Genomic DNA, 27,973 nt, shown 5'->3' with positions numbered 1-27,973 from the left:
ATTTCAAACATCTTGGAAGGGGGTTCTATGACTGGACTTTCCCATGGAGGTTCTGCATCTCCTAAGTCTTCAACCAACTCTTCTTCTTGAACAATGACAACTTCTTCTACTTGTTCTAGTATGAATTCATTCTCTGTCTTGTCCACTGGGGTTTCTGGTATCTCCTTCATCCTACGCTCTTCACTAGACTGTCCACATGGAGCTGTGGCTGATCCTTGTATATTTGAGCGCCTAGAAGCCCATTGAATTAATGCTTGCTCCAGTTGTTGAATGGTTGCCTGAAATTTAATTACTGTTTCCCTTAGGCGATCCTCTGCTTCTCGGGTTGCTGGACTTGGACATGCTACAAAAGAAAGTGGTGGTGGTGGTTGGGAGTGATTGGATTGGAATTGGGGTGGTTCTATATATGGTTCATATGGCTCATAAGTTGGTTGGTATGGTGGTTGAGGGTTAGGGTCATATGGAGGTGAATGGCGGAAAGGGGCTTGTGAGTTTGGTGGTCCAAAGTTATGTTGAGAAAAGGGTTCATAGGCATATGGTGGTGGTTGTTGATAGTCCAATGGAGGTGGTTGTTGCCATGAGGGTTGATCAAATCATTGTGGCTCCTTCCATCTTTGATTGTTCCAACCTTGATGCCTGTTCTCATTGTAATTTCTTCTTCCTGCAACATAATTGTAACCAGACTCATAGCCAAAAGGGTAAGAGTTCATAGTAGTAAATAAAAATTAAAAACGAAAATAAAAATAAATTTTAAATTAAAAGGTTATTTAAATTTTGAAATTGAAAATTAAATTTTGAAATTTGAAATTTGAAATTTTGAAATTTGAATTTTAAATTTTTGAAATTTGAATATTTGAAATTTGAGATTTGAAATTTGAAAAATTTTTAAAATTGAAATTTGAAAATTTTTAAATTTGAATTTTGAAATTTGATTTTTGAAATAAGATAAGATAAGATAAAAATTTTAAAAATAAAAATCTGAATTTTTTTTTTCGAAAAAAATTAATTAAAAATATTTTTGAATTTAATGAGGAAAGAGAAAAATAATAAAATGACACCAAATTTCAAATTTTTAGATCAAAACGAAGAAAACAACTAAGAACAGCTTGAAGGTCAAGATGAACGTGAAGAACAACTTGAAGATCAAGATGAACACTAAGAACAAATTTTTGAAAAGTTTTGTTTTTTTTTTAATAATTAAATAAAAACAAATAACCTCTTAATGTACGAAAAAGCAAAAAAAATAAAAATAAAAATAAAAACAAATAAACAAGTAAAAAGCAAATATTTACAATAACCAATAATAAGGCACACGTTTGCAATTCCCCGGCAACGGCGCCATTTTGATGAGAGAACTTTTGCGTGGTCTAGAAATTTGCGGATAAATCCTCATTGCAAGTATAGTTTCTAAACCTTCAAAAGTCTTTTCATACAAACGTTTTGGTTGTCACAAGTAACAAACCCCTTTTAAAATTGATAACCGAGTATTTAAACATCGGGTCGTCTTCTCAAGGAATTGCAGGGAGGTATGTTCTTATTATTGGCTATGAGTTTGTAAATTGGGAAAATTTGGAGTTTGGGCAATGGGCACAGGTATATTTTCAAAGCAATAAAAATAAATAAATAACTGAAAAATAAACTCTTGGCAAGGTATTAGAACTGGAAATCCTGTCCTTGTTATCCTTATCAGATGTGATGAGAATTGGATTTTAATCCCACTTAGTTAAGTCAAGTGGACTGATTAGCTTGATCCCCAAGTCCTAGTCAACTCTTGTGGAGAGACTAGTGTTAGAGCAATCCTAGCTAAAGCAAAATCTGCCAAATTCAACCACTCCTGAGTTTGACAACTCAAGTGTTACCAATTACTTGACCAAAGCCAAAAGGAAGAAAAATATCTAAATTAAATTAAAAGCATCAATATAAGCAAAGCAATCTTAAATCTGAAAATATCTCGAATTGCATTAACAAAAGAAATTAAATCTGCATAGATGTTCATAAATTAAATTGAGAAAATAAATAAAAATAAAGAACCTGGGATTGAGAGTCACTCCTAAAACTAAGAGAAATCCTAAATCCTAATCATAAGAGAGAGGAGAGAACCTCTCTCTCTAAAAACTACATCTACTCCTAAAATTGTAAAATAATGAGAGCCTCTTTATGAATGGATGAAATCCCCCACTTTATAGCCTCTAATCTGTGTTTTCTGGGCCGCAAACTGGGTCGAAAACAGCCCGGAATTCGCTGGAGAAGAATTTTGCCACGCTGGATTTCTGTCACTGCGACGCGGCCGCATGGATCACGCGGTCGCGTCATCTAACGTCAGGGGAACTATAGCATATTATATATCAAATCGAAGCCCCGAACGTTAGCTTTCCAACGCAACTAGAACCGCGTCGTTTGGACCTCTGTAGCCAAAGTTATAGCCGTTTGAGTGCGAAGAGGTCAGGCTAGACAGCTTAGCAATTTCTCCAACTTCTTGTATTCCTTCCACTTTTGCATGCTTCCTTTCTATCCTCTGAGTCATTCCTGCCTTATAATATCTGAAAACACTTAACACACATATCAAGGCATCTAATGGTAATAAGAGAGGATTAATAATAAGCAAATATAAGATCAAAGAAGCATGTTTTCAATCAAAGTACATAATTAGGAAGGCAAATGTAAAACCATGCAAATAGTATGAATAAGTGGGTAAAGAGTAGATAAAAACCACTCAATTGAGCACAAGATAAACCATAAAATAGTGGTTTATCACATATCTATGCCTCGTATGCATGCTGTATCAGACTTAAAAAAATTTTATGCTGCAAAATTTCATATTTTTGCACCGAACTTCAAACGCTCATAACTTCTTCTATGAAAATCCATTTTCCTCAAACTTTATATCACTTTAAAGCCTTTAAATCATCTTTAATTTAAAATAAAATCCAATCAATTTCAAAAATCGAGGCTCAAGTTATGATCCGTCAAAGTTTACTAAAAATAGGTTTTTACCAAAAGTGACAATTCTCTAGTTTTTCCAAAACTTCTAAAACCAAACTAAAAAAAACACACTCAACACAACTCAAATATTCATAGTAAACCCTTTCTAACCATTTCTCAAGTATCTAGCTATCAAACCATCAAATCCTCATAATTTCCTTAATGTCTTCTCAGTATAACCATCTTAAACACAATCAACAATCCCAACATTAAACAATTCGCATATACACCATTCTAAACCATCACAAACATTGTTTATTGACTTATCATCATAAATTCTCTAATTTCTCATCATCTATCAACAACAACATCATCAATCATCAGTACATCAACAATTATCCATTATTAATATCATAATTCATCAAATAATCACAATCATCATAATCATCAATATTCATATTCCACCATATACTTTCATCCAAATCATCATCAACCATATGATTTACATGCAATTAGTCATACAACCACATCATTCAATCCTATCTTAAAGGCCACTAGCCTAAGTGTCACAAAATATTATATATTACATAAAGGAAGCTGAAACGATACCTTGCCAATTCCCAATATGTACAAATTTACCAAGTTGAGTCCTCAAACAAGCTCAACTACGCCTAGCCACCAAAGATCAATTCCAAGTGCACCAATTCCTCAATTCAATTCCAACCAACAAGAATTTCCAAGCTAAACTATATAAATTACCAAAATCAAAACCTAGGTTTCACAAATATGATAAATCACTAGGGTATAGAGCTTTCTTATCTTATCCACTGTGAATTGGGACAAAACCCCATAATAACCCACTACTAGATCACACCTAAATAACCAAAATTACTAAATCTACTAAAAACTATTAGTTTTTTTCTCTCCTTTGTGAGGCCTAAGCCCAACTTTTTGGGGGTGTATTCTTGCACCCTAGTATCACAACCCTAATTCAAATTTTTGGAGTCAATTTGAGAAAAAGAGAGTAGCCACCAAAAGAGAGAGAAGAGGAAAAAACAGAATTTCTATTTTTTTGTAAAGTAACAAATTTCAAATGACAGTTTCTCATTCGTTCACCGTTGGATCGGCTTGAAATTTAAACTGCATGTTCTTCTCATCTTGTTCTTCATTCTGGTGGTGAAGATTTTAATTGGAAGTCTACAGTGGGAGAAATTGGCTTCGACAGCAGCTCTATTTTTTTGGGTATATTTCATCTTCTTGCGTCTCATTTGTAAGCTTTGGTGATTTGATGTTTTGGTTGGTTATATGCATATTTTTGTGCTTTGTTTGAGACTCTCTTGTACCTCATTTGATTATAGTGGAGCTATTTCATTGGTATGGACGACCCGTGGTTTTTACCTCTCACATTGAGGAGGTTTTCCACGTTAAAATCTCAGTGTGTTCTTGTTATTACTTTACTTGCTATATTTGCTTGTTATAGTTGCTGCCATATTGTGTTGTGAGTGCTTTCATATTGTTCTTGTGTTGGACATTTGTGTCATTTTTGCTGCTAGGCTCTTTCATACTGGCATCAGAGCTTGTTGGTATTTCTTCTGGGCTTGTGATTCTGTGAATAATGGAAGCTAATACTAATACTAGTAGGATGATCACTCTTAATGGTCCTAATTATGATTTATGGAAGTCAAAGATGGAAGATTTGCTTTTTGTCAAAAATTTTCATCAACCAGTTTTTGGTACAGAGAAGTCTAATGATAAATCTGATGATGATTGAACTTTGTTGCATAGACAAGTCTGTGGATATATTAAGCAGTGGGTTGATGATAATATGTTGAACTATATTATTAGAGAGACACATGCTCGGACCCTGTGGATTAAGCTTGAACAGTTGTATGCTCGGAAAACTGGGAATAACAAGATGTTTTTGATCAAGCAGTTGTTGGCTTTGAAATATACAGATGGGACATCAATGACAGATCACTTGAATAACTTCCAAGGAATTATGAATCAGTTATCTTCCATGGGTATCAAGTTTGATGAAGAGGTTCAAGGATTGTTACTTCTTGGCTCCTTACCAGACTCGTAGGAAATTCTCAGAATGTCATTGTCCAATTCTGCTCTTGATGGTGTAATCTCTATGGATCTTGCCAAGAGAAGTGTTTTGAATGAAGAGATGAGAAGAAAGTCACAAGGTACATCGACTACACATTCAGATGTTCTTGTTTCTAAGTCTAGGGGGAGAAACAAAAGTCGATGTCCTAAAAGTAGAGATCAAAGCAGAAGCAAGTCTCGAGAAAAGTATAAGAATATTGAGTGTCATCATTGTGATCAAAAGAAACATGTGAAGCATTGGCAACTAAAGAGTAACCACCTTTAAGTGCAACCATTGCTTTGCTGAGAAACAAAACAGGGTTTCTTTCAAGAGTCATCCACCTTTAAGGAAGTCAGAAATACTTGACTTGGTGCATTCTGATGTATGTAGGCCGATGAAGACAAGAACACTTGGAGGGTTTATCTATTTTGTGACCTTTATTGATGACCATTCTAGGAAATTATGGGTTTACACTTTGAATACCAAAGATCAAGTTTTGAATGTGTTCAAGCAATTTCAAGCTTCTGTTGAAAGAGAAACTGGGAAGAAGTTGAAATATATTCGTACTGACAATAGTGGTGAGTACTCAGGTCCATTTTATGCTTATTGTAAAGAGTATGTTATAAGACATCAAAAGACTCCTCCGAAGGCTCATCAGTTGAATGGCTTGGCTGAAAGGATGAACATAACATTGGTTGAAACAGTTAGTGCTTATTGTCACAATCTAGATTGGCAAAATCTTTTTGGGGTGAAGCTTTGAGCACTGTTGTTCATATCTTGAACCGGACACCATGTGTTCCCATACAATTTGAAGTGCCAGAGAAGGTATGGTCAGGTAAAGATGTTTCTTATGATCATTTAAGAGTTTTTATATGTAAAGCTTTTGTTCATATTCCCAAAGATGAGAGATCTAAGCTTGATGTAAAGACTAGGCAGTGTATTTTTATTGGCTATGGCATGGATGAGTTTGGTTACAGGTTTTATGATCCTGTTAGCAAGAAGATGATTCGGAGTAGAGATGTTATCTTTATTGAAGACCAAACACTGAAGGATGTTGATAATGCGGAGAAGCCAATGGTTCAGCCTAGTGATAATTTTTCTGACTTGGATATTACTCCCTCTATGCCTATGGTAGAAGATGGTAGAGTTGAAGCTCAAAATAATGAGCATGATACAAGTGCAGGCGAAGATGGAACAGTTGATCCGATACTTGATGAAGTTGGTGATGATAATCAAGATAAAGAACCAGCTTTGGAAATTCCTGAAAATGTACTCAGAAGGTCTACAAGAGAGAGGAAGCCTTCGTCAAGGTATTCTCCACATGAGTTTGTTTTATTGACTGATGGGGGAGAACCTAAATGCTTTGGAGAGGCTGTTGAAGATGAAAGCAAAGCTCAATGGCTTGAAGCTATGCAAGAAAAAATGAAGTCCTTGCTTGAGAATGATACCTATGAGTTGGTGAAGCTACCAAAGGGTATGCGAGTTTTGAAGAATCAATGGGTATTTAGAATCAAGAATGAAGAACACAATTCTAAGCTTCGGTATAAGGCTAGATTGGTTGTTAGAGGTTAGCCAGAGAAAAGGTGTTGATTATGAGGAGATCTTTTCTCCTGTTGTGAGGATGTCATCCATTCGTGCTGTGCTTGGATTAGCAGCATCTCTTGATCTGGAGATTGAGCAAATGGATGTGAAGACAGATTTTCTTCATGGTGATTTAGATCAGAAAATCTACATGAAGCAACCGGAGGACTTTGTTGTTAAAGAAAAGGAAGATTTTGTGTGCAAACTTAAGAAGAGTCTTTATGGTTTGAAGCAAGCTCCAAGACAGTGGTACAAAAAGTTTGAATCTGTTATAGGGGAGCATGGTTACCGTAAGACAACTTCAGATCATTGTGTATTTGTGCAAAAAATTTCTAATGATGATTTTATCATTCTTTTACTTTATGTTGATGATATTTTAATTGTGGGAAAAACTGCTTTGAGGATTAATGAGTTGAAGAAACAGTTGAGCAAGTTCTTTGCTATGAAGGACTTGGGTCCTGCCAAACAGATTTTGGGTATGACTATTACTCGTTATAGAGATTCCAAGAAGCTTTATTTGTCACAGGAGAAGTACATAAAGAAGGTGCTTCAAAGGTTTGGCATGAATGATGCCAAATGTGTTACTAGTTCTTTTGCTCCTCATTTTAAGTTGAGTACCAACCAGTGTCCAACCACTAATGAGGAGAAACACGCAATGAATGAAATTCTTTATGCCTCAGCTGTTGGAAGCTTGATGTATGCTATGGTGTGTACTAGACCAGACATTGCTCATGCGGTTGGTACTGTGAGTCGTTTTCTCTCTAATCTAGGTAAAGAACATTGGAATGCTATTAAATGGATTATGAAATATCTCAAAGGTACAACTAACTTGAGTTTGAGTTTTGGTGGTGAGAAACCTTTGCTAGTTGGCTTTACTGATGCAGACATGGCAGGAGATATTGATTCTCAAAAGTCTACTTCAGGTTATTTAGTCAAGTTTGCAGAGGGAGCTATTTCATGGCAGTCAAGGCTATAGAAGTGTGTTGCACTTTCTACTACAGAGGCAGAGTTTATTGCAGCAACTGAAGCATGTAAAGAGTTGTTGTGGATGAAGAAGTTTCTTGCAGCACTTGGTTTCAAGCAAGACCGTTACGTGTTGTTGTGTGATAGCCAAAGTGCTATTCATCTTACCAAGAATTCTATTTTTCATGCAAGATCTAAACATATTGATGTTAGATATCACTTGATACGGGATGTGTTAGATTCCAAGTTGTTGGAACTTGAGAAAGTTCACACTGATGACAATGGTGCTGATATGATGACAAAAGCATTGTCAAGAGATAAATTTGAAACATGTTGTTTGATCGCCGGAATGGCGAGGGCCTCCACCTAGTCGAGAAGGGGGATATTTGTTGGGTTTTTTTCTCTCCTTTGTGAGGCCCAAGTCCAACTTTTTGGGGGTGTATTCTTGCACTCTAGTGTCACAACCCTAATTCAGATTTTTTGGGTCAATTTGAGAAAAAGAGAGTAGCCACCAAAAGAGAGAGAAGAGGAAAAAATAGAATTTCCATTTTTTGTAAAGTAGCAAATTTCAAATGACAGTTTCTCATTCATTCACTGTTGGATCGGCTTAAAATTTGAACTGCATATTCCCCTCATCTTGTTCTTCATTTTGGTCAGTGGAGATGTTGATTGAAGGTTTGCAGTAGGAGAAATTGGCTTCGCAAGAGAGAAATTAGGTTTTCCATTTTTACACAGAGCAACAATCTTTGAACGGCATTTTCTGATTCTTTCACCGTTGGATCGACGTAAAATTTGAACTGTAGATTCTTCACATCTTATTCTTCATTCTGGACGGTGAGATTTTAATTGGAGGTTTACAGAGAGAGAAATTGGCTTCGACAGTAGCTCTGTTTTTGTGGGTATATTTCATCTTCTTGCTTCTCTTTTGTAAGCTTTGGTGATTTGATGTTTTGGCTGGTTATATGCACATTTTTGTGCTTTGTTTGAGACTCTCTTGTACCTTATTTGATTATAGTAGAGCTATTTCATTGGTTTGGACGACCCGTGGTTTTTACCTCTCACATTGAGGGGGTTTTCCACGTTAAAATCTCGGTGTGTTCTTGTTATTGCTTTACTTGCTATATTTGCTTGTTATAGTTGCTACCATATTGTGTTGTGAGTGCTTCCATATTATTCTTGTGTTGGACATTTGTGTCGTTTCCGCTGCTAGGCTCTTTCAAAAACAATACCCAAAAATGTGAAATCTGTTAGGCTAGACATTGGAGAATGGATTTCGAGTTCTTACCTACTTTGTTTTGCTAGAACTGAAGAGCTTAACAAAAATTTCGTGTGAATGCAAACGGCTCATCAATCGAAACATCGTGGCTCAAGATATGATCAAATGAAGATTACATAAGTTGAAGATTGTATAAGTTGAAAGCTTGAGCTTGGTTCACTTATTTTAACCTATTGTCCCAATTTTGAGCGAAAACTTTTAAGATTAGCATTTTAATTTGTATTTAAAATATTTTTATTTTTTTAAATTATAAATTTGAATTTTCTTAATCTTCTTTTTTCTTAATTTATTTATTAATTAATTATCTAGCAATTTTTTCTGGGTTTTACAAATTTAATCTCCAAAAAATAAAAAACCTAATTTTTTCGAGGTAAATCCTTATTACCGATGATCTAGCTGTTAATAAATCCTACTGTCTCATCACGGGTTGTTAAAACGATAGTCAGAAATCTGCATGTGTGTGTCTAATAGTGTTAATGACTAATCTAAATTGATTTCTTCTATCGATAGGAAAAACTACTCTTTTTTATTTATTTGTTAGTACTTAATTTATGAATTTAACTAATGCAAAAATATTTTCATTGTATAAATCCTCGTATTTGGTAGTATTATTTTCTTTGTTGCATTCCTTCTTTTAAATAACACATGACCAACTTTAATGTATATGTATCTTTCTTTTTTCTCTTTTTAGTTTTAATTTTTTTTATGAATTATTCACTATGATTATATTTTGGGATTGTATTTTTAGATAAACATTTTAAATATTTTATTAACTAGTATAAATAATTTAGACATAATTTATATTTTTTGTTTTATTATTTATCTCGTTTATCTTGTAAATGAGATATTTGTATATTATATTGTAAATAAAATATAAGTAGATACATGTATAGTATACTGTAATTGAAATATAAGTAGAGTTAAAAAATAAATTGATATAATTTATTATAGAATTAGATCGATCTACTAGTAAAATTTAGATGTAGTATAATCTAAATAAAAAATAATTAAAAATTTATAATTATATATAAATAAATTTTATAACGTTTGTTCGTATTATTTTTTAAATTAGATTAATAAAATTTAAATTATAAATTTTTAAAATAAAAAATCAATAGATTAAAGGAAAAAGTTTGCAAATAACATGTTTCAAATCTAATTTCTAAAAAATCAGGAGAGATAAATAAAAACGAAAAATTAATGGATGAAGAATTTAAATAAGTAATAGAAAAAGAGGCCAAATTAAAGAGGATTGAAAGTTAGCCAAATACATATTTCTTGTACTTATTACAAATTCAAAAATAAATTTAAATAAAATTTAATTAAATTGATAAATAACAAATTGTTTAAATTTTAAATTTTTTATGTACTTTTTCAAGTATTAATTGAGATATTAATTTTAGTTACAAAAATTTTTATATATTTTTTTAATATTAATTGGATTAAAAAAATTCAAATAAATAATATTGTATAAAATTAAATTGTATTAAAACACATAGTGTAACTATTTTAAGATATTAATAATTATACGCTAAAAAATTGGATTAATTTAAAAATAATTTTTTTATAATACATATGTAAACATGTAAATTATTTCTGATAACTGTAGACGAGATATGCTTTTGCTTCAAATTCCACATATTTTATTTGTAAATGAGATAGAGTAAAAAAAATTATGACTTATCTCATTTACACTATAAATATTCATAATTATCTCATAAACGAGATAAATAATATTACATAAATTAGTAAATACCTTGTTGAGTTTAGAGAACTAAATTATGATTAAGATGATAACTAAACATTATTAGATTAATTGTCAAATTATTTATGTAATGTATTTTGTTTAGTGTGCATAGAACAAATTAAATGGAGAATAGTCCAAAAAGCTATAACCCAAGCCACATAGTACTTTGTCTCACAAACACTCACAATAATGGCTCAAGTGTAACACCCTAATATTCAAATCCTTATGCTCGAGCCATAAGTCAATGATATTACGGTGGTATGACTTTCAGGTAGATTTTTATTACATAATTATAAGTAAAATAGAAAAGGGGTATTAATCGAGAAGCCTGAAAAGAGTAAAAAATAAAATCACGAAGTCGTGTCACTCACGCATCGACAACTAAAAGATAAAGCGTGAAGTCGAAAATGATATACAGATAAAGGTATGAAGGAGAGTAAGAGAAGGACAGTATATAGACATATAACATAAGTAAATAGCCACTAGTCGCGACCCGCGAAGTTTAGGCCAGCTAGGGTATAGTATGAAAGTAGTTGACAACCGTATCTCCTAATCTCTCCCAAAAGAAACATGAGAGCCTCTATAGGCAAGTTCAGAAGAGTTCAATACATAATAAAGCTTTTCAAAATAAAGGTGGAGAGATTCTAAGCAAATATAAAGTAGAGAATATAAGGATCTTCGCCATCTTTCAGATGAACCACAGCTCACTTCTGAGCACTTGGACCAGTATCTGAAAAACAAGAGATATATACGGAATGAGAACCCCTGACCCATGGGTTCTCAGTACAATAAAAGTGCCAAATAAATACAATGCATTGCAATAAAAATTTACTAAGCATCCTGACAAACCCCAATTTGACGGTTTATCTTGTATTGAATTTAAGGGATTTTATCACCTTTTACCCACATTTATTCAATGAAATAGCATGGTTTTGTATATTCTCCTTTAATTGTGCTTAAGAGTGAAAACATGCTTTTTAGGTCTTAAAATAGCTAAATTTAATTCTTCTTGATTCCATTAGATGCCTTGATATGTTTGCTAAGTGATTTCAGATTTAGAAGGCAAAGATTGGATCAAGGGAATGAAGAAAGAAGCATGAAAAGGTGGAGAACTCATGAAGAAATGAAAGAACCGGAAAGCTGTCAAGCCGACCTCTTTGCACTTAAACGACCATAACTTGAGCTACAGAGGTCCAATTGATGCGGTTTCAGTTGGGTTGGAAAGCTAACATCCGGGGATTCGAAACGATATAAGATTTGCCATATTTGCTACACGTATGGTGGCGCGCACACGCAAAGTACGCGCACGCGCCGTTGCTGCCACCTAGTTCACTTAAAGCAAAACGTGGCCAACGAATTCTAAAGCCTTGTGGGCCCAATCCAACTCATTTCTGATGCTATTTAACCCAAGGAGTGAAGAGGGAAACATATGTTAATTACTAATTAGTTTAGTTTAGCTTTGTAGTTAGTTTCTAGAGAGAGAAGCTCTCTCTTCTCTCTAGGATTAGGATTAGGAATTAGGGTTAGATTAGGATCTCATAGTTCTAGGTTTAATTCAAGTCTCCTTCTACTTCTACCTTCAATTGATGATTGCTACACTTTGGTTCTTCTCTCTATCCCTATTCTCTTGTTGTAATTTCTCTTATTTTGTTTCTAGGTTTTGTAATTGAGATACTCTTGTTCTCTTTATTTTCTTTCAATAATGCAATTTGAGGTAATTCATGATAATTGTGATTTCCTTGATTGTTGTTGTTAATTCTTTACATTCAATTGTAGTTAGAATTCATTCTTGTTGTGATTGACTATACTTTTCTTTTGTGCCTTCCAAGTGTTTGATGAAATGCTTGGTTGGATTTTAGTATAGATTTTGTTCCTCTTGGCTATGGTAGAGTAATTAGTGACACTTGAGTCATCTAATTCCTTTGTTGATTGATAATTGGAGAGATTGCTAATTGGTTTGGAATGCACTAAATCTAGCCTTTCCTTGGGAGTTGGCTAGGACTTGTGGCTCAAGTCAATTCATCCACTTGACTTGCCTTTAATTAGTAAGGGTTAACTAAGTGGTAGCAATAAACAATTTTCATCACCATTGAGAAGGATAACTAGGATAGGACTTCTAGTTCTCATATCTTGCCAAGAGCTTTTATAGTAGTTAGTTTATTTCCATTGCCATTTACTTTTCATGCCTCTCATCCAAAACCCCAAAATAACTCATAACCAATAACAAGACACTTTATTGTAATTCCTAGGGAGAACGACCCGAGGTCCAATACTTCGGTTTATAAATTTTAGGGGTTTGTACTAGTGATAAACAACTTTTTGTATGAAAGGATTAGTGATTGGTTTAGAAACTATACTTGCAACGAGAATTCATTTGTGAAATTCTATACCATCAAAAATCCATTCATCACATCCTAAACTTCCTTTCACCAAATATTCACCCTATGTTCTCACTAGCCCATAAACAGGCAACTGTCATAAGGGAATGCTAAATCTAATTCATATCTTTCATGCTTCCCGACTTTCTAACTCTCCAACAAATAAGAATCAGAATCATAAGCCAAACCATCACCAGTTATTTTGTCTCAGCAATTCTATGGCGTTACCTCATATCCTCACCTAGAGCAAGTGAAATCACATCACTGCGTCTACCCAAGGAGCTCAAATTATCTCATTATCAACCTGGAGCAAGTGAAATTACTTCACCGCGTCTACCCAGGGAGCTCAATTTCCTCATTCAATAATCATCATCATTATTCAATTATATCATCAATTCATCTTGTCAAGAACAGCCCTCAGCGTCCACCAACACCAGCATGAGGGACCTCTCAGTTGTACAAACATAAGCAATACAGGCAAGTAATACATAACTAAAGTACAAGTAGAACAAGTAGCACATAATTAGGTAACATAACATATATGATATAGCAATCCAAAACAAATAGGCAAACCCAAACAATTCAAACACATGCAAATGATGTATGACTGCCCTATGGCTGATGAGTCTCATCTGTCGATTATAAAGCCAACCCGACAAGTCTTGGTAGCTAACCATTGGACTGTCCCTCTGTCGTGCATCCCCAACTCAAGTTATTCACAATCATAATCATAATCACACAACACCCACACTGGTGTTTATTCACGGGGGCGAGCTCATCCAGAACTTTCACAGTGTCCAGCCACACTTACAACATAGGGTCAGCAGAATCTCGAATCTCAACCTGGAGCAAGTGGAGCCGACCCACTGCATCTACCCAAAGAAATTCGAGACTCAGATAGTTTCAATCTCACATCATACTCGATTGGAAGCAAGTGGGGGCTAACTACTGCATCTACCCCAGGAGTTGCAAACCAAACCTGGAGCAAGTGGACCAAAGCCACTGCATCTACCCAGGCAGGTGTTTAAAAGCTCAACCTGGAGCGAGTGGAGTCACCACTATTGCCGCTACTAGCCAGGCATCACACTCTCTGACCCGGAGCAAGTGGGACGAAGCACAACTCTTGCGTCTACCCGGGGAGCCTCTATGCTAACCAACCTGGAACAAGTAGGGTGCAACCACAACCCTTGCATCTACCCAAGAGATACATTCTCATATGCCCAGGAGGAACTAAGGAGGAGATCCTAACCTCCCACCATCTCGTTGGGGGCGATTTTACAATATCAGGAAGAACAAGGGAGGGGATCCTCACCTTCCTTCATCTCTCTGGGGTCGCACTTTCGAGAAAGAGAGCTCAAGATAAAACAATCATTCAAAGCCATATTTTCATTTTCAGCCATAAATCAATATTTATCATAGCCATCCGGCTCATAACATAACCCATAACCAGCCAATAATCATTATTAAATACAGCCTTTTGGCCCACGCCATACACCGCACTTCCATCATTACCCTCAGCAACTTATACAATCATCATTACTCATCATTCCTCATTGATTCTCTCTTTACTTCATCCACAAGTTGCCACATGTCCTAGCTTTTTTTTATTACTAGACATACTATAAAGATTTAGGACTTAAAGGGTGAGAATGGAGGCTTAAAAGTCTGAAATTCGGCTTTAAAAACTCAAAGTCAACTTTGGCTGAAAACAGGGTCACGCGTGCGAGTCGCCCATGCGCACGCGTGGAAGGCTGAAAAGTGGAGTGACGCGTGAGCATCGCCCATGAGCACGCGTGAGAGTCAGAAAAGCAGAGTGACGCGTGCGCGTCAGCCAAGTGTACGCGTGGGTGCGTTTTGTGCGTCTCGCACAAAACCAGCACAATACCCGCACAACTCTCTAGATTTTCTACAAGGCATCCACATCCGTGCAGCGATGCATACGTGTCGGCCAGGTGCACGCATGGGTGAGTAAAAATCGAGATTGACGCGTGGGCGTCGGCCACGCGTGCACGTGGAAGCCCGATATTCCAAAATTTTTACTAAGTTAAAGAGCTGTAGAATTACATTTTCAAACCCCAAACTTTCAGCACACGTAACTTCTTCTACAAAGTTTCTTTTTCATCCTTTTTTGAACCGTTAGAAAGATCGTTGAATAAACTTTCATAAAAATCCAATTTTGAAGAATTCCAAACTTTGTGGACTGAGTCACGGACCGCCAAAGTTGGTCAAAAATCAGTTTCTACCCAAAAATAGAAATCACCAATTTTCCCAATGTTCACAAGTCAAATTCATTTTCACTCATCCAAATGACCACAACCCAACCACAGTCACATAATTACACTCAACCAAAACCAAACCTACCTCATCTACACAATTTTACCAAAAACTATCAAATTCCACACCTCAATTCCTCAAACCTTATTATTCAATAACCAAACCAATTATTCATACATTCAATATCTAAAATCCATCAAATCTCTTATATCATCACACAATACACACATCAACTTACCTTCCTTACCTCTTTTCGGCATCCGGCCCAAGATTCACAGCCTCTGTCCCAAATTCACAATTTAAATGCATATTCCACAAACCAATATTTATTTTCCAATGCATCAAATTCTCAACACACCAAACATACAATTTCACACAATTCTCAACCCAATCATTAATTTATATTACAGATCAACTATGCATATTAGTACCAACCATTTACACAATCCAAACTTAATCCTAGGGACATCTAGCCTAGGAATTCTCATCACACCACACGGTACTTAAATGAAACTTAAACCGTACCTCTTGTGGCCAAAATAATTGAACTTCTTCTTGAAAGTCTCCACCAATTCTTAGCTCCAAGTCTCATCAAAGCTCCTTAAGCAATATCAATCTTCCAATTGTGCACCAAAATCACCCAATACTCTAACATAATCAATTTTCACACTTATAATCAACCTAGGGTTCATGAAATTGATAAATCACAATGGTTTGAGTACTTCTTACCTCAGTCCATATGAAATAGGGATAGAACCCACTTAGAATCTATGTTAGAGTATCCCTAAACAACCAAAATCACAATATTTTAACACTAACTACCCAAAAATGCATAACAGTAGAGAATTTCAAAAACTGGGCAGAGATGAATAGAGTAATCACCATAAAACTTAGATATAATTGTAGAGGATGAGAAGAGTGACGTGTGACCGTAAACGGCTCGTCAATCAGAGTTCCGGAGAGAAAGTTATGATGATTTGAAGATCAAAGAGAGTTAGAGTTTCTCTCTTCTCATCTCTCTCTTTTCATTTCAGCAACAACCACACTAAATGAGGGTTGTGGTGACTGAATGGCTTTAAGTTAAGGCTTACATATGCTGGGCTTGGATCCACTTGGGCTCAATTCATTTAGTTTAGTCCGTTGGCCCAACTTTGGGCCAAAACCTTTAAGATTAGCGCTTTAAATTGCATTTTAAATATTTCTACCTTCCCTAATTATAAATCCTAACTTCTTAACCTTATTTATTTATAGTCACTTTTCTCAACCGGTACTGCCGGTCAAAATTCCAGTGCGCGTATTTATGCAGAAAACTATCTTTTTCGACTCTGAAAAATTCACTGAATCCAAATATCACATTTAAATTATCAAATTCCGATTGCTAAATTTTCTAACCATATGCGCTCCTATTTAATTTATTATCTAATTAATTACGGTTTGACCGGGTTTTACACCAAGAGTTACTTGCTCTATCACAAAAGTTTCTCATGATATAAAACAAGTCTCTAGCCAAATAAATAAGAAAGAAAGCAAGCCCAAATAAAAATATAAAGTCCAATCGATGGACCACACACTCAAATTCATACACTTCACTTAGACTCCAACTAGGTAATTCAAAATTCATATCACATCACTCTTTGTACCAAGAAGAAAGAAAAAAAATTTCTGGAGTTAGGGCACAATAAAGAACAAAAAGCTAATTTCCATTCTCAAGCAAGAAGAGAAAGAAAAAAGGCTAAAACAAGAGAGAATATCTCATCAGAATAGAGAACCACAAAAAGGAGATTTTCTCATTTATTCTTCATCAAGAAATGTTGAAGAAATCCTCTGTGTCATAAGCACCATTCTGAAAAAATAAAGAACGTAAAGTCAATGGTGCTCTGCTGTTTATCAACGGTCAAGAAACAAACTTGGGACTAAGTAAAGATGCACAACCCAGATTTAAGATGCATGAAGAAAAAAGGTTAAAGGAGAAAGATATGGTTGCATGTCATTGCTTCAGCCCTCTCTTTCCTCTGTGAATGCCGCTGCTGATTCTGATTGTTGGAGAAGAAGACAAACAAAATGCTGAAGATGTTTCAAGCCTAGGGAGCTTCACTCTTCTATAATAAGGGTGAACGACTAAGGATTGGAATAAGGAGTGAGAGCACACATTTGGGTTTCCATAGCTCTTTGAGCTGTTTATTCTTCTCCTTCATAGTTTTCATGTTGTATTTCTTTTTTTCAGTTTAGTCTGTCTGAGTTTCATTGGTAAAAGGCAAATGGTGAGGTTTGTAAGAAAAAGCCAATGAGAGAAAAAAGGTAGAGTATTAAACTTGGAGAAAAAGCCTAGGTTATCTTAGAAATCCTTTGTAAGTATTTCTGTTTTATTTGTGTCATGATTCTGAGTGGATTCCCTTGAAAGTTGGATTAGCATTTTGCAGTTGAAAGCTAGGGTGAGTCCTAATCAAGTTTATTTTGGGTTAGAATTTGGACTTGTCCCATATAGGACTGGGTAGATCCTAGGGAGAATTGTTGATTGTAATCTGTTGAAAAGATAGTGCAATTTCATCATTGTTGTGATGGAGACTGGATGTAGGCTACATTGCACTGGGTAGCTGAAACAAGATACATTTGCGTGTCATTCTCTACTCTCTTTTCTATTTTTGGTTCTGCACTATAGGAGACAAAAATAAAGTATCTCCTAATTTCTCTACAAAGCTTCATTTCGTTACAACTCTTCTTGCAAGTAACACTGTTATGGCTCCTACTGCATCAGGAGACAAAACCAAAATCTCTCCTGTCTTCTATTCGCAGAATCTCTATAGAACGCAAGGTTGAAAGCTAAATTAATAGGAGGCCAAGATTCAAGTCCCCTTCTCTTAGCCACTGATAACCATCATACCTTATAAATTATATATATTGATAAATAAAATATTTAATTTATCAAAAATGATAGGTGTCCAAGTCTTTTGAGTAATCAAGTTTAATCAAGTTGTTTAAAAATAAAAACTTATTTGCATGCCACTTCTCTCTCCTTTAATGATCATCGTTGTTGCTTCTTCTACTTCTTACGTTCGTTCTTCCTTCTTCAACGTCATTGTCGTTGTCACTGCCGCCACTACTGTCGTCATCATCGTTGTCACCATCGCTGTCTTTTTTTTTCTTCTTTTTCTTGATATTGTTGTTGTTGTTTAATTTCTTCTTCTTTTTTTATTCTCCTCATCCTCTTTTATTATCATTATCATTGTCCTCGTCGTCTTTATCTTCTTCTTCTGTTATAAATTTTCAGAAAACTAAAGTACATAAATTTTGATACACAACACATAAATTTTGATACACATCACATAAATTTTAGTATACAGCACAAAAAATTTTTAAGGACGACATGCCCAAAATATTGACACCCAACCAATGAAATACGTACAACACATAAATTTTGACGTACAACACAAAAATCTTATTGCATAGCATAGAATTTTTGATGTGTTGTATAGAAAAATTTGGAAGATTATATACGCAAAATATTGACTAACCAAACTAATAAAATACATTTGTAGTAAAAATTTGTGCTATGTACAAAAATTTGTGTGATATGTGCAAAAATATGTGTACTATGTGTAAAAATTTATGTGCTATATTGATAAGTATGTACTATATATAAAATTGTGTGTTATGCTTTAAAATTTTATGTAGTATATCAATAAATTTTTGTACTTTCCAACAAAAATTTATGTGCCGTAAAAAGTGTGAAAAAAAAGAGTAATGATGTATGCACGTTTTTTTTTATTAGGTTTTGAACCAATTTTATTTTGAACTTGATTACAAAAAAATTCTACACCTAAATTACTTTTAATTTATTTATATAAAAAAGTTAACCTTATATTTTGTTTTTAATTTTTGAAAATTATTTTTTATACTTATTTTTCTTTTGCACAAGTTAATTCATTCTTTTCATTCTACTATTATTTTATCGTTTCACATTATAATATAAATCAAGTGCTCTGTTTTTTTCTTTTTTTTTTTTTTGAAAAAAAAAACATATTTGAACTATGTTATCTTATTATACTGTTTTGGTTCTTTTATATTTTTCAAATTAATATAACCATACATATTTATTGATAGAGTATAAACATGACTTCTTTAATATTGATTTTTTATTCATGTTTTGTTATTGTATTCTCATTATGTAATTTAATAAGGGAATAATATATGTGTATTGTCTTATTTATTTTAGTCATTTTATTTATAACTAAGCTATTATATTGTAACGTGGTAATTTTTATTAATGATATACAAAATTTTGATATGGGTTTGTTTGGGTGAATTTTTAAAAAAAGATATTTTTTAAGTTATTTTTTTTAAATTTATAAAAAAGTACAAGTAATTTTATATTTGGATATCTCATACAAAGATCTTTTTATTTATTTATTATATAAAAAATATATTTTTTTTAAAGAAAAAATCTTTTAAAAAAGATATAAATTATAACTTCTTAAAAAAATATTTTTTTTATTTTTCTAGTACTTTTATTTTTACTATAAAAAATTTACCAAACACACTAAAAAGTAAAAACTATAAAAAAGATACTTTTTATTAAAAAAAATTTTTTTTTATCAACTTAATGATATTCAAATAAGCAAATAAACTTATATCTTTTAAATAATTTTTTAAAATAATTCATACAAATAACATAATATATGTTGAATAATTATCTAGAAATATGTATACAACAAATATATATATATGTTAAATAATTAATATTAATATTATTCAATAATATTAATATAATAAAATAAAATTTATATAAATTAAGCAAATTAATAAAGAGTAAACTTTAAAAATCATAAGAAAATTAAAAATTAAATAATATTAAATAATATATGCCTAATTGTAAAAGTACATTCTTAGATTATTAAACTAAAAAGAATAAATTTAATAACTAAAAATAATAATAACAAATAATAAAATTTGTTGACTCCTCATTATTTATTTCTCGGTTTTAAAATCAGCCCCACTTGAGAAAGTGTTACCGATACGCAAATCTTTTCCAACGTAGTTGTCAAATAGTTGTAAAACCTCACGGTTTCACCAATTCTTATTTTTTTATTAAAAAAAAAGCCCCTAGCCCCAACCCTTCCGTCCGTCCCTCTCTCACTCGAAGAATTCCTCTCATCCCTCTCTCTTTCTTTGATTTTTTCCTTCTCATCCTCACCGCCGGCCCCCGCCTGCCGCCGTCAAGCGGCACGCCAACCCTTGTCTCCGTCTCTGCTGTTCGCCGCCGTTCTCTGCTTCTGTCTCCTTCCTGTCCCTCTCACCGCTCTCTCTGATTCTCTCCGTCTGGTCCTTCGCCGCCGGTCTCTGGTTGTCTCTGCTCCTACTGTTCTGTTTCGTGTCCCTCGCAGCCGGTCCTTCCTCCCGTGTTTGTATGTATATAAATTGTTTGATTTAGTGTTAAATTTTGTATTTAATTGTTAAATTTTGTAGTTAATTGTTCATTGTTGAGGAAAGAATGTTCTAGATTTCTAGAGGAGAACATGTTTGAAAAATGACCTTGTGATTGGGAATTTTTATTTGGACTGGTTGGAACAGATGCTGAGAATTTTTTAAGTTTATATGAAGATGAATGAAGTGAATGAATCAGGGTGGCGCATGAAAATGCTCAATAAACAGAGATAAATGAGCAGATCAGTGTTAAATTCTGTTAATTTGATTTGGTACTTCGAGTGATTACATCTAATGCTTTATTTTGCTAAATCAGTGATGAATGAAGCACTCAACCTGCGCTTAACCCTATTTTAATTTGTACAATTGTTCTTTTGAGTGGCCTAAGACTTAAACTAGAAACAATTTTTGCTCTGGGAGAAATTTGATGAATGAGCCATCTCTTGTATATATGTACCTTAGTATATAAAATACCGAGTGCCAAATCCGTCTTTTCCCTAACTCTGTTAAGGCACAGTTTTTGAAATCATCGATGCTTACTTGTTGAAATATGGTTTTATGTTGTTTTACCTTTTCTTACTCTTTCTTTTGGTTGTCAGCTGATTGTTTTGTATTTCAATTACAGACAAGATGAAGAAAACATGGTGGTTGATATTGGTTACGTTTTTATGCTTGCTTAGCTCATCTAATGGTAGAGGTAAGAGTCTAAATTTTCCATTCAATATTATTGCTACTTTTGTTGGTAAATGGAAGAGAGGGTGAGGAATCCCTCTTGTAACATTATTATTATTATTATTATTATTATTATTATTATTATTAAAGGAGATAGAATCAAAAGCCTAGTACATGTTTACTTTTTGATGATTGTTGGTTGTGTCATTTGTGATCATATTAGTGAGGGAAAGAAAAAAGTTACAGGATAATCCATTACAATACACTTAGGTTTTGATTGTTTGTTTACAGAGATTCAGAGTCTCAGAGATGGTTTATGAAAGGGGCAGTTTAGAGTTGTTTGATTTATTTAACCCATACCATCTAGTCGGAGGAATATTGGTCGTTGTTGGTTAAACCTACAGAGTGTGGTTTTCTTTTTATGGGACATAAAATCAGTACCAGTTTTGTTCAATAACAATATACCCAACTTGAAAATAGTTCAAATAGATCATATTGTTGGCAAATGACATTTTAAAACTCTGCAGAAGATTTTCATGTCCTTTTATTTGTATTGATTTGGATAATGCACTGAAGATATATCATTCATGACTGCAACAATGATTATCTGATTTACGCTACATGACACAATGAATAGTATCTTTCTTCTCTCATTTTTTGAAGATTCAGTGAATGATTTACACTGCACATATGTCATTATGTCTACATGATACCCGAACAAATGTTAATTCATCTTATATGATGAAACCGTGCTGTGAATCAGAGTCTTGTGAGCATTTCATGTTTGTGTACTTATGTGTTGTTTTCAATTTGGCAGACTTAAAGGCTAGGGACAAGGTTAATCTTCCCAAGTACAACCATACACTTGCTACAATATTAGTGCAATATGCATCTGCGGTGAGTTCTATGGGCATTTTATATTATCATCATCTAGGCTGTATAGCAAAGCTTCTTTGAAATTATAAATATTATTTGTTTCCTAATCATATCTTAAAAGTTTGATAAAGAATTCAGGATTAATAATGAAAATTTCAACTTCAAACTTTGCTTTGGTTAAGCTTCTATTTGTGAAAGCAAAATAGTGTTGGAAATCTGTACATATTGCATAAAAGGACTGAAATAGGACTGGTTCTTGCAGGTATACTTGTCAGATTTAACAGCGCTTTTTACTTGGACATGCTCTAGATGTGATGGCTTGACTGAGGTGCTAAGAATGTGAATCTTATTTTTACATTGAATATTCACTTTAAGTCTTAGAGCTTTGAATTATTATGTTTTGGTATCTTATGAATTTGGCTCTTTAATAAAGATCTTAAAATGGAAACAGGGATTTGAAATTATAGAGTTGGTGGTTGATGTTGAGCACTGCTTGCAGGTGGGTGAAAAAATCTTTGTAGAAACAATATTCCTTTATATAGAATTAATAGATTCTCGTTTGTTATTTTATTTTATTAGTGTACCCTTTGTTCTGATGTTATAATCTCTGCTTATTCTAGGCATTTGTTGGAGTGGCTGATGATCCGCATGCCATTATCATTGCATTCAGAGGAACTAATGAACACAGGTTCACATTTTACTGGCTTACATTTATTTCATTCAGTATTTGGGGTCTAGAAATCCAAAGGTTCATATAGTTTTCTAAAAGTCAAACACTTCAAGTCTGTTAGATGCATCTCATTCAAGGGTTTGTTGTTGTTGTTGTTGTTTTGTTGTTTGAGTTATTCGAGGATAATCAGTTTGTAACTGTTTTTATACAGCTTACAGAACTGGATAGAAGATTTATACTGGAAGCAGCATGAAATAAATTATCCGGGCATGGATGATGCAATGGTGTGTGCTGTTAAAAGGTTAAGCCTTATTAGTTCTCTGTTCTATCAATGTTGGGTTTGATATACTCTTACCATTTTCTCTAGGTACACCGTGGATTTTATAATGCATACCACAACACAACAATACGTCCCGCAATTCTGGATGCTGTCGACAGGGCAAAGAAATTTTATGGAAATATTCAAATTATTGTGCTTGGACATTCAATGGGAGGAGCAATGGCTGCATTTTGTGGTCTAGATTTAACGGTAATTATAATTACGGTTTACTTATCTTGCAAAGCTGGACATTATGCACCCTTTGTGGTTCAAGTTTCCTTCGACTACTTTTCATGATTAATATCTGCATTTTTCATCAAGCAAAATTTTTAAATAATATCTTGTGGAAGTGGAACCATTGTGTTTGGAAATCCGGTTTTATTTTGCATTTCAGGTTCTTGGGCTGGGTAAATGACGGGTGTATTGTGTAATAAGCACTAATGCAAAAAATTTTGTCTAATATTTACAATATGGATTAATACCAAATTCATAAGACCTCTTTTTCTATCTTGATTAATCTTCAAAAATCTAATTGGAATAGTGTCCAATGCCCAAACTAAAAGTCTTTGAATTGCTATTTTGTCTCCCCTTCTATGATTTTTCCTACTTTGTACATATGAAGTAGTTTATTGTTTGATTTGACCTTTCTACAGGTGAATCGATGTGAAAAGAATGTTCAGGTTATGACATTTGGACAACCCCGAATTGGAAATGCTGTTTTTGCATCCCTGTATAGCACACTTGTTCCAAATACGTTGCGTGTGACACATGACCACGACATTGTTCCCCATTTGCCACCATATTATTACTATTTACCATCAAAGACATACCACCATTTCCCAAGAGAGGTTAGGCATTATGGCTTAATGAAGTGATGAAAATTTGCATCATATGTATCAGACCTGTTATATTTTTTAAAAAGTTTAATAGGTTGCATTCTTGTTTGTGTAAAATGTTCATTGACTATTTCATCTACTTTTTATTTATTTATTTATTTTGGGGGTTGGGGATAAAAGAATTTTATTAAGATGAACGGAGGATTATGAAATAGGAGGAATCGAGATAAGAGATCATTTTCACAAATATAAGTACAAAGAGAACCGCCATCAATGAAGCAAAGCCTTCCAATTTCTCAATGTGGATATAAATTCCTCTATGAATACAAGGAGACCAAACGCAATGTTATTGTCATCTATTATTTCACCTTCAGCGGTGAATACTGATTACACGTTATATGTATAAAAAATATGTTCTGCACGTCTATATTATTATCTGGCTTCGTTGTTTCAATTCCCGTGTTATTGGTCAATAAAAATTCACTTGTTTACTGCTATATTTTTAAAACCTAAGTTTAAAATATTGGGAATCATTAATCATATTATGCACTGATGGTTGCAGTTTGCTACGATTTTTCTCATGTTCCTTTTTGCCTTTTTTGGACATCAAACCTTTTCATACCCTTAATGAGAGAAAGCTTTCTATTTCCAAACTCATTATTCTTTTTTTTTTTTTAATGCTCTTTCTATCAGGTTGTTTGTTGCTTGAACTATACTGGCTTTCTTGTGTTGTCCATTCTGCTGTCATTAGTGATCTGTGCAAACCTGTGGCACCTGATTCACTTGTTTACCAGTTCTTGAATCTGAGATATTGTTGTGCACTGCAGGTGTGGCTTTATAACGTTGGATTAGGAAGTCTGGTATATCGGGTTGAGAAGGTTTGTGATGGATCTGGTGAAGATCCAACTTGCAGTAGGTAAGTCAATCTTTTTGGTCATAATCCCATTAAATAGTATAGACTACAGTAAACTTTGCTGCTGCAGTGAATTTCACGAGCGCTATTGAAAATTGAGAGTTGTTTACATTATGTTTAAATTTCCTATTTTCATATTTACTGTTTCCATTTTACAAATTTATGGAAAATAATAAGAATCCAACTACCAAAGATTATCCATTAATTTTATGATAGACTAGTGTTGTTTATCCAAACTCTATTGTCAAGAGGTAGTGTATTATCATGCAGGTCGGTGAGTGGGAATAGCATATCAGACCACTTGGTATATTATGGTGTTGAAATGGGATCAGACGCGCCAGACTCATGCAGAATTGTTATGGGTTCTAATGATTCAAGTCCTAGCGTCCAAGATTCGAGAGGGAACATTGTCTTGACCAGAGAGCCTGCAAAATTTGTCCTGAAACTGAGTAGAGAGCTTGACAATCAAGGAAAGGCCATTAGTGTTAGTTGAGTTTACATGGATTGTCTCTTGTAAGATATATAGGTTTTAAATGTTAGGTTTGGGGGGTTGGTCGACATGCTTCCGAATTCTTCTTTCTTAAAAGGAGTCGCCTGTAAGGAGGAATTATTTCAGTGAGATTAGGTAGGGATCTTGTACATTCTCATCCCTGTATATATGATTGTTAATACTTAATATTGTTAATTGTACAATAATTATAAATTAAATTCCTTGGTCCGTAATTTCTTATGTGATTTGGGTGATATTTGTTTGAATTCCCTTTTCCTGTTAGCCTTTTTTCCCTTCAACTACAACCTCTGGGTGAGCCATAGAGCCCAAAAATACTAATTCACGCTCCAAGTTAATGGAGATCGAAGAAACTTGGTCCGAGTACCCAGAAATCACTCGCATATGCGAAGCCTCGTGTAGCTAGAATTCTCTTGCATATGCGGTGTTATCCTCACTGTTTTATGCGACATTTGGATATCGTTTTGAATTATGTGTCTTAGTTTTCCAATGATATTGAAATTGCTTAATTTGAACCTTTATATTTGAAGTTATTATTCAATTTATGTAAAGAGGTCAGGATTTGGCATTATAAGAAATATTCTTGACTTCAATCGTTGACTGTGAATTTTACCTTGAATCTTTAAGAACTAGAAAATGTGATTAATATAAAAGCTTTAGAGAATGATTTTATTTTAGAAGACTCAATGTTTTCTCCAATACAATCACTTTAATTCTTTGTGATGCTTCTTTTTCTAATCAATGCTTTATTTTTTTCGACGGGTTAATAGTTAAATTAGTCCTTGAAAAATAAGGTATTTTTCAAATTCGTGCCAAAAAGATTTTTTCAATTAAATTGGTCCTTCAAAGATTACGAATTATTCATATATGTTTTTCAGTTACTCCACTCACAATTTTTGTCAATGATTGATGATGTGAAATATTAACTGATAGCATACATGACACATAACATGTTCAATTAGGCATTGACTAAATATATTTACGAAAATCAATCTAGTTACTAGGTCATATTAGGAATAGCATTTTTATAATTGGGAAAAATGACTAAATTAATAAATTCTCATAAACATATTTGGTCAATATCCAATTCGACATATCAAGTATTATATATGTTATTAATTAACATTTTACAACATTAATCTTTGAAAAAAATTGTTAATGGAGTGACTTGAGGACAAATATGATTAATTCGCAATCTTTGAAGGACCAATTTAATTAAAAAAAATTTTAAAAATAAATTTTAAAAATATCTTATTTTTTATGGACTAATTTAAAAATTAACCTTTTTTCAACACAAACAAAATTTGTAATTGACACTAGTTGGATTTTAGACCAATTGGGTTTAGGGTTTTGTACTTGGTTACAATGTCCAAATTGCAGGTAAAATCCAAATATATCAATTATCATAACTAAAGAAAAAAAAAATACAAAATCAATTAAAATTATATAAAAATTAAAAAAAAATTCAAAATTCAATAAAATATATGCAACTACTACTCAACAAATCGAGTTCTATCACGTGTTCCATCAAATTCTCAACAATTGTCGCTTCCTTTTCTGCGCTCTTCAACACCTTCGGTCATAATTCTTAATCAACATTTTATGACAAACCTCATTAATAAGGTCAACTTTTGCTGGATATAGCAAAGGTTGATAATTTCAGGAAACGTTTGCTGTGTTATTTTTTTATGATTAAAAATTATATTTCAAAGAATTATTTTGTTCGTCACCAAAAAAAAAAAGAATTATTTTGTTCATATCCTGACCCAATAGATAAGAGTCAGACCCAAAAACACTAAAAGGTCTATCAATAAAGGCGGACCTCATGACAAGTCCGACCTCTTTAAAGAGGTTGAACAATGACTCCATGAGGCAAAAATCCTACTTGCTTAAAGCAGACAAACTACTCCCTAAAATCTCTACCTCATCTAGAAGGAGAATCTCAACAAATTTCCAAGATAAAGGAAATGCTTATCTCTCAGAAAAGATAAGATCATCTCAACAAAGGTGGTTAGCAACTCTATTATAAATACACCAGCACCCCCAGGTATAACTCACGTTCTAATCTACTAAAAGCTTGCCTAAAGTCCTTGCTAACTTAAGCATTAGAGTTTCTTGCAAGTACCACCCCCACCTCCTCACGAGGAATTCAGACAAGCGGCACCTCGGCATCACAAGTCGGACGCTGCCACTGAAAGGGACTTGGACCTCCCGTTCAGGCCCAAATCGACATTTCAGGTAATCCTTGAAACATTGGCGCCATTGCTGGGGACTTGAAATTCATCCCACAACCACGGCGGACAACCAACAGGAGGACGGCCGCACCGCATTTGAATCTGAGCGAGAAGTTCAACCGAAAGGCCATGCCATCATGCTCCCTCATCCACCACAATGCACTGAGGGACCCCGCGGAGAAGGGCCCTAAGAAAACCCCCTCCAAGAAGGATCCATTCTGAAGTACACCACCCTAAGGATGAGGATCACCCCCAGGCGACAGAGATACTGGACATGGTCCAAGGACACCAAGA

The 27,973-nt window shown here is 33.8% G+C and overlaps 1 protein-coding gene across 1 annotated transcript; it reads left to right on the top strand.

Moving 5' to 3' along the window:
* The first annotated feature begins 20,226 nt into the window (after window positions 1–20,226).
* LOC112771314 (lipase) lies at window positions 20,227–25,667 on the top strand. The gene is made up of 11 exons (XM_025816015.3): window positions 20,227–20,632; window positions 21,277–21,348; window positions 22,141–22,220; window positions 22,462–22,527; window positions 22,651–22,698; window positions 22,820–22,887; window positions 23,081–23,153; window positions 23,237–23,398; window positions 23,842–24,036; window positions 24,852–24,940; window positions 25,208–25,667. The coding sequence occupies exons 2-11, from the start codon at window positions 21,282–21,284 to the stop codon at window positions 25,428–25,430; spliced, it is 1,071 nt and encodes a 356-aa protein (XP_025671800.1). The 5' UTR covers window positions 20,227–20,632; window positions 21,277–21,281; the 3' UTR covers window positions 25,431–25,667.
* Window positions 25,668–27,973: the final 2,306 nt, after the last annotated feature.

The sequence above is a fragment of the Arachis hypogaea genome, chromosome 18, assembly GCF_003086295.3.
Source record: "Arachis hypogaea cultivar Tifrunner chromosome 18, arahy.Tifrunner.gnm2.J5K5, whole genome shotgun sequence".
Taxonomy (NCBI): Eukaryota; Viridiplantae; Streptophyta; class Magnoliopsida; order Fabales; family Fabaceae; genus Arachis; species Arachis hypogaea.
This window is presented reverse-complemented; position numbering and strand designations above follow the sequence as displayed.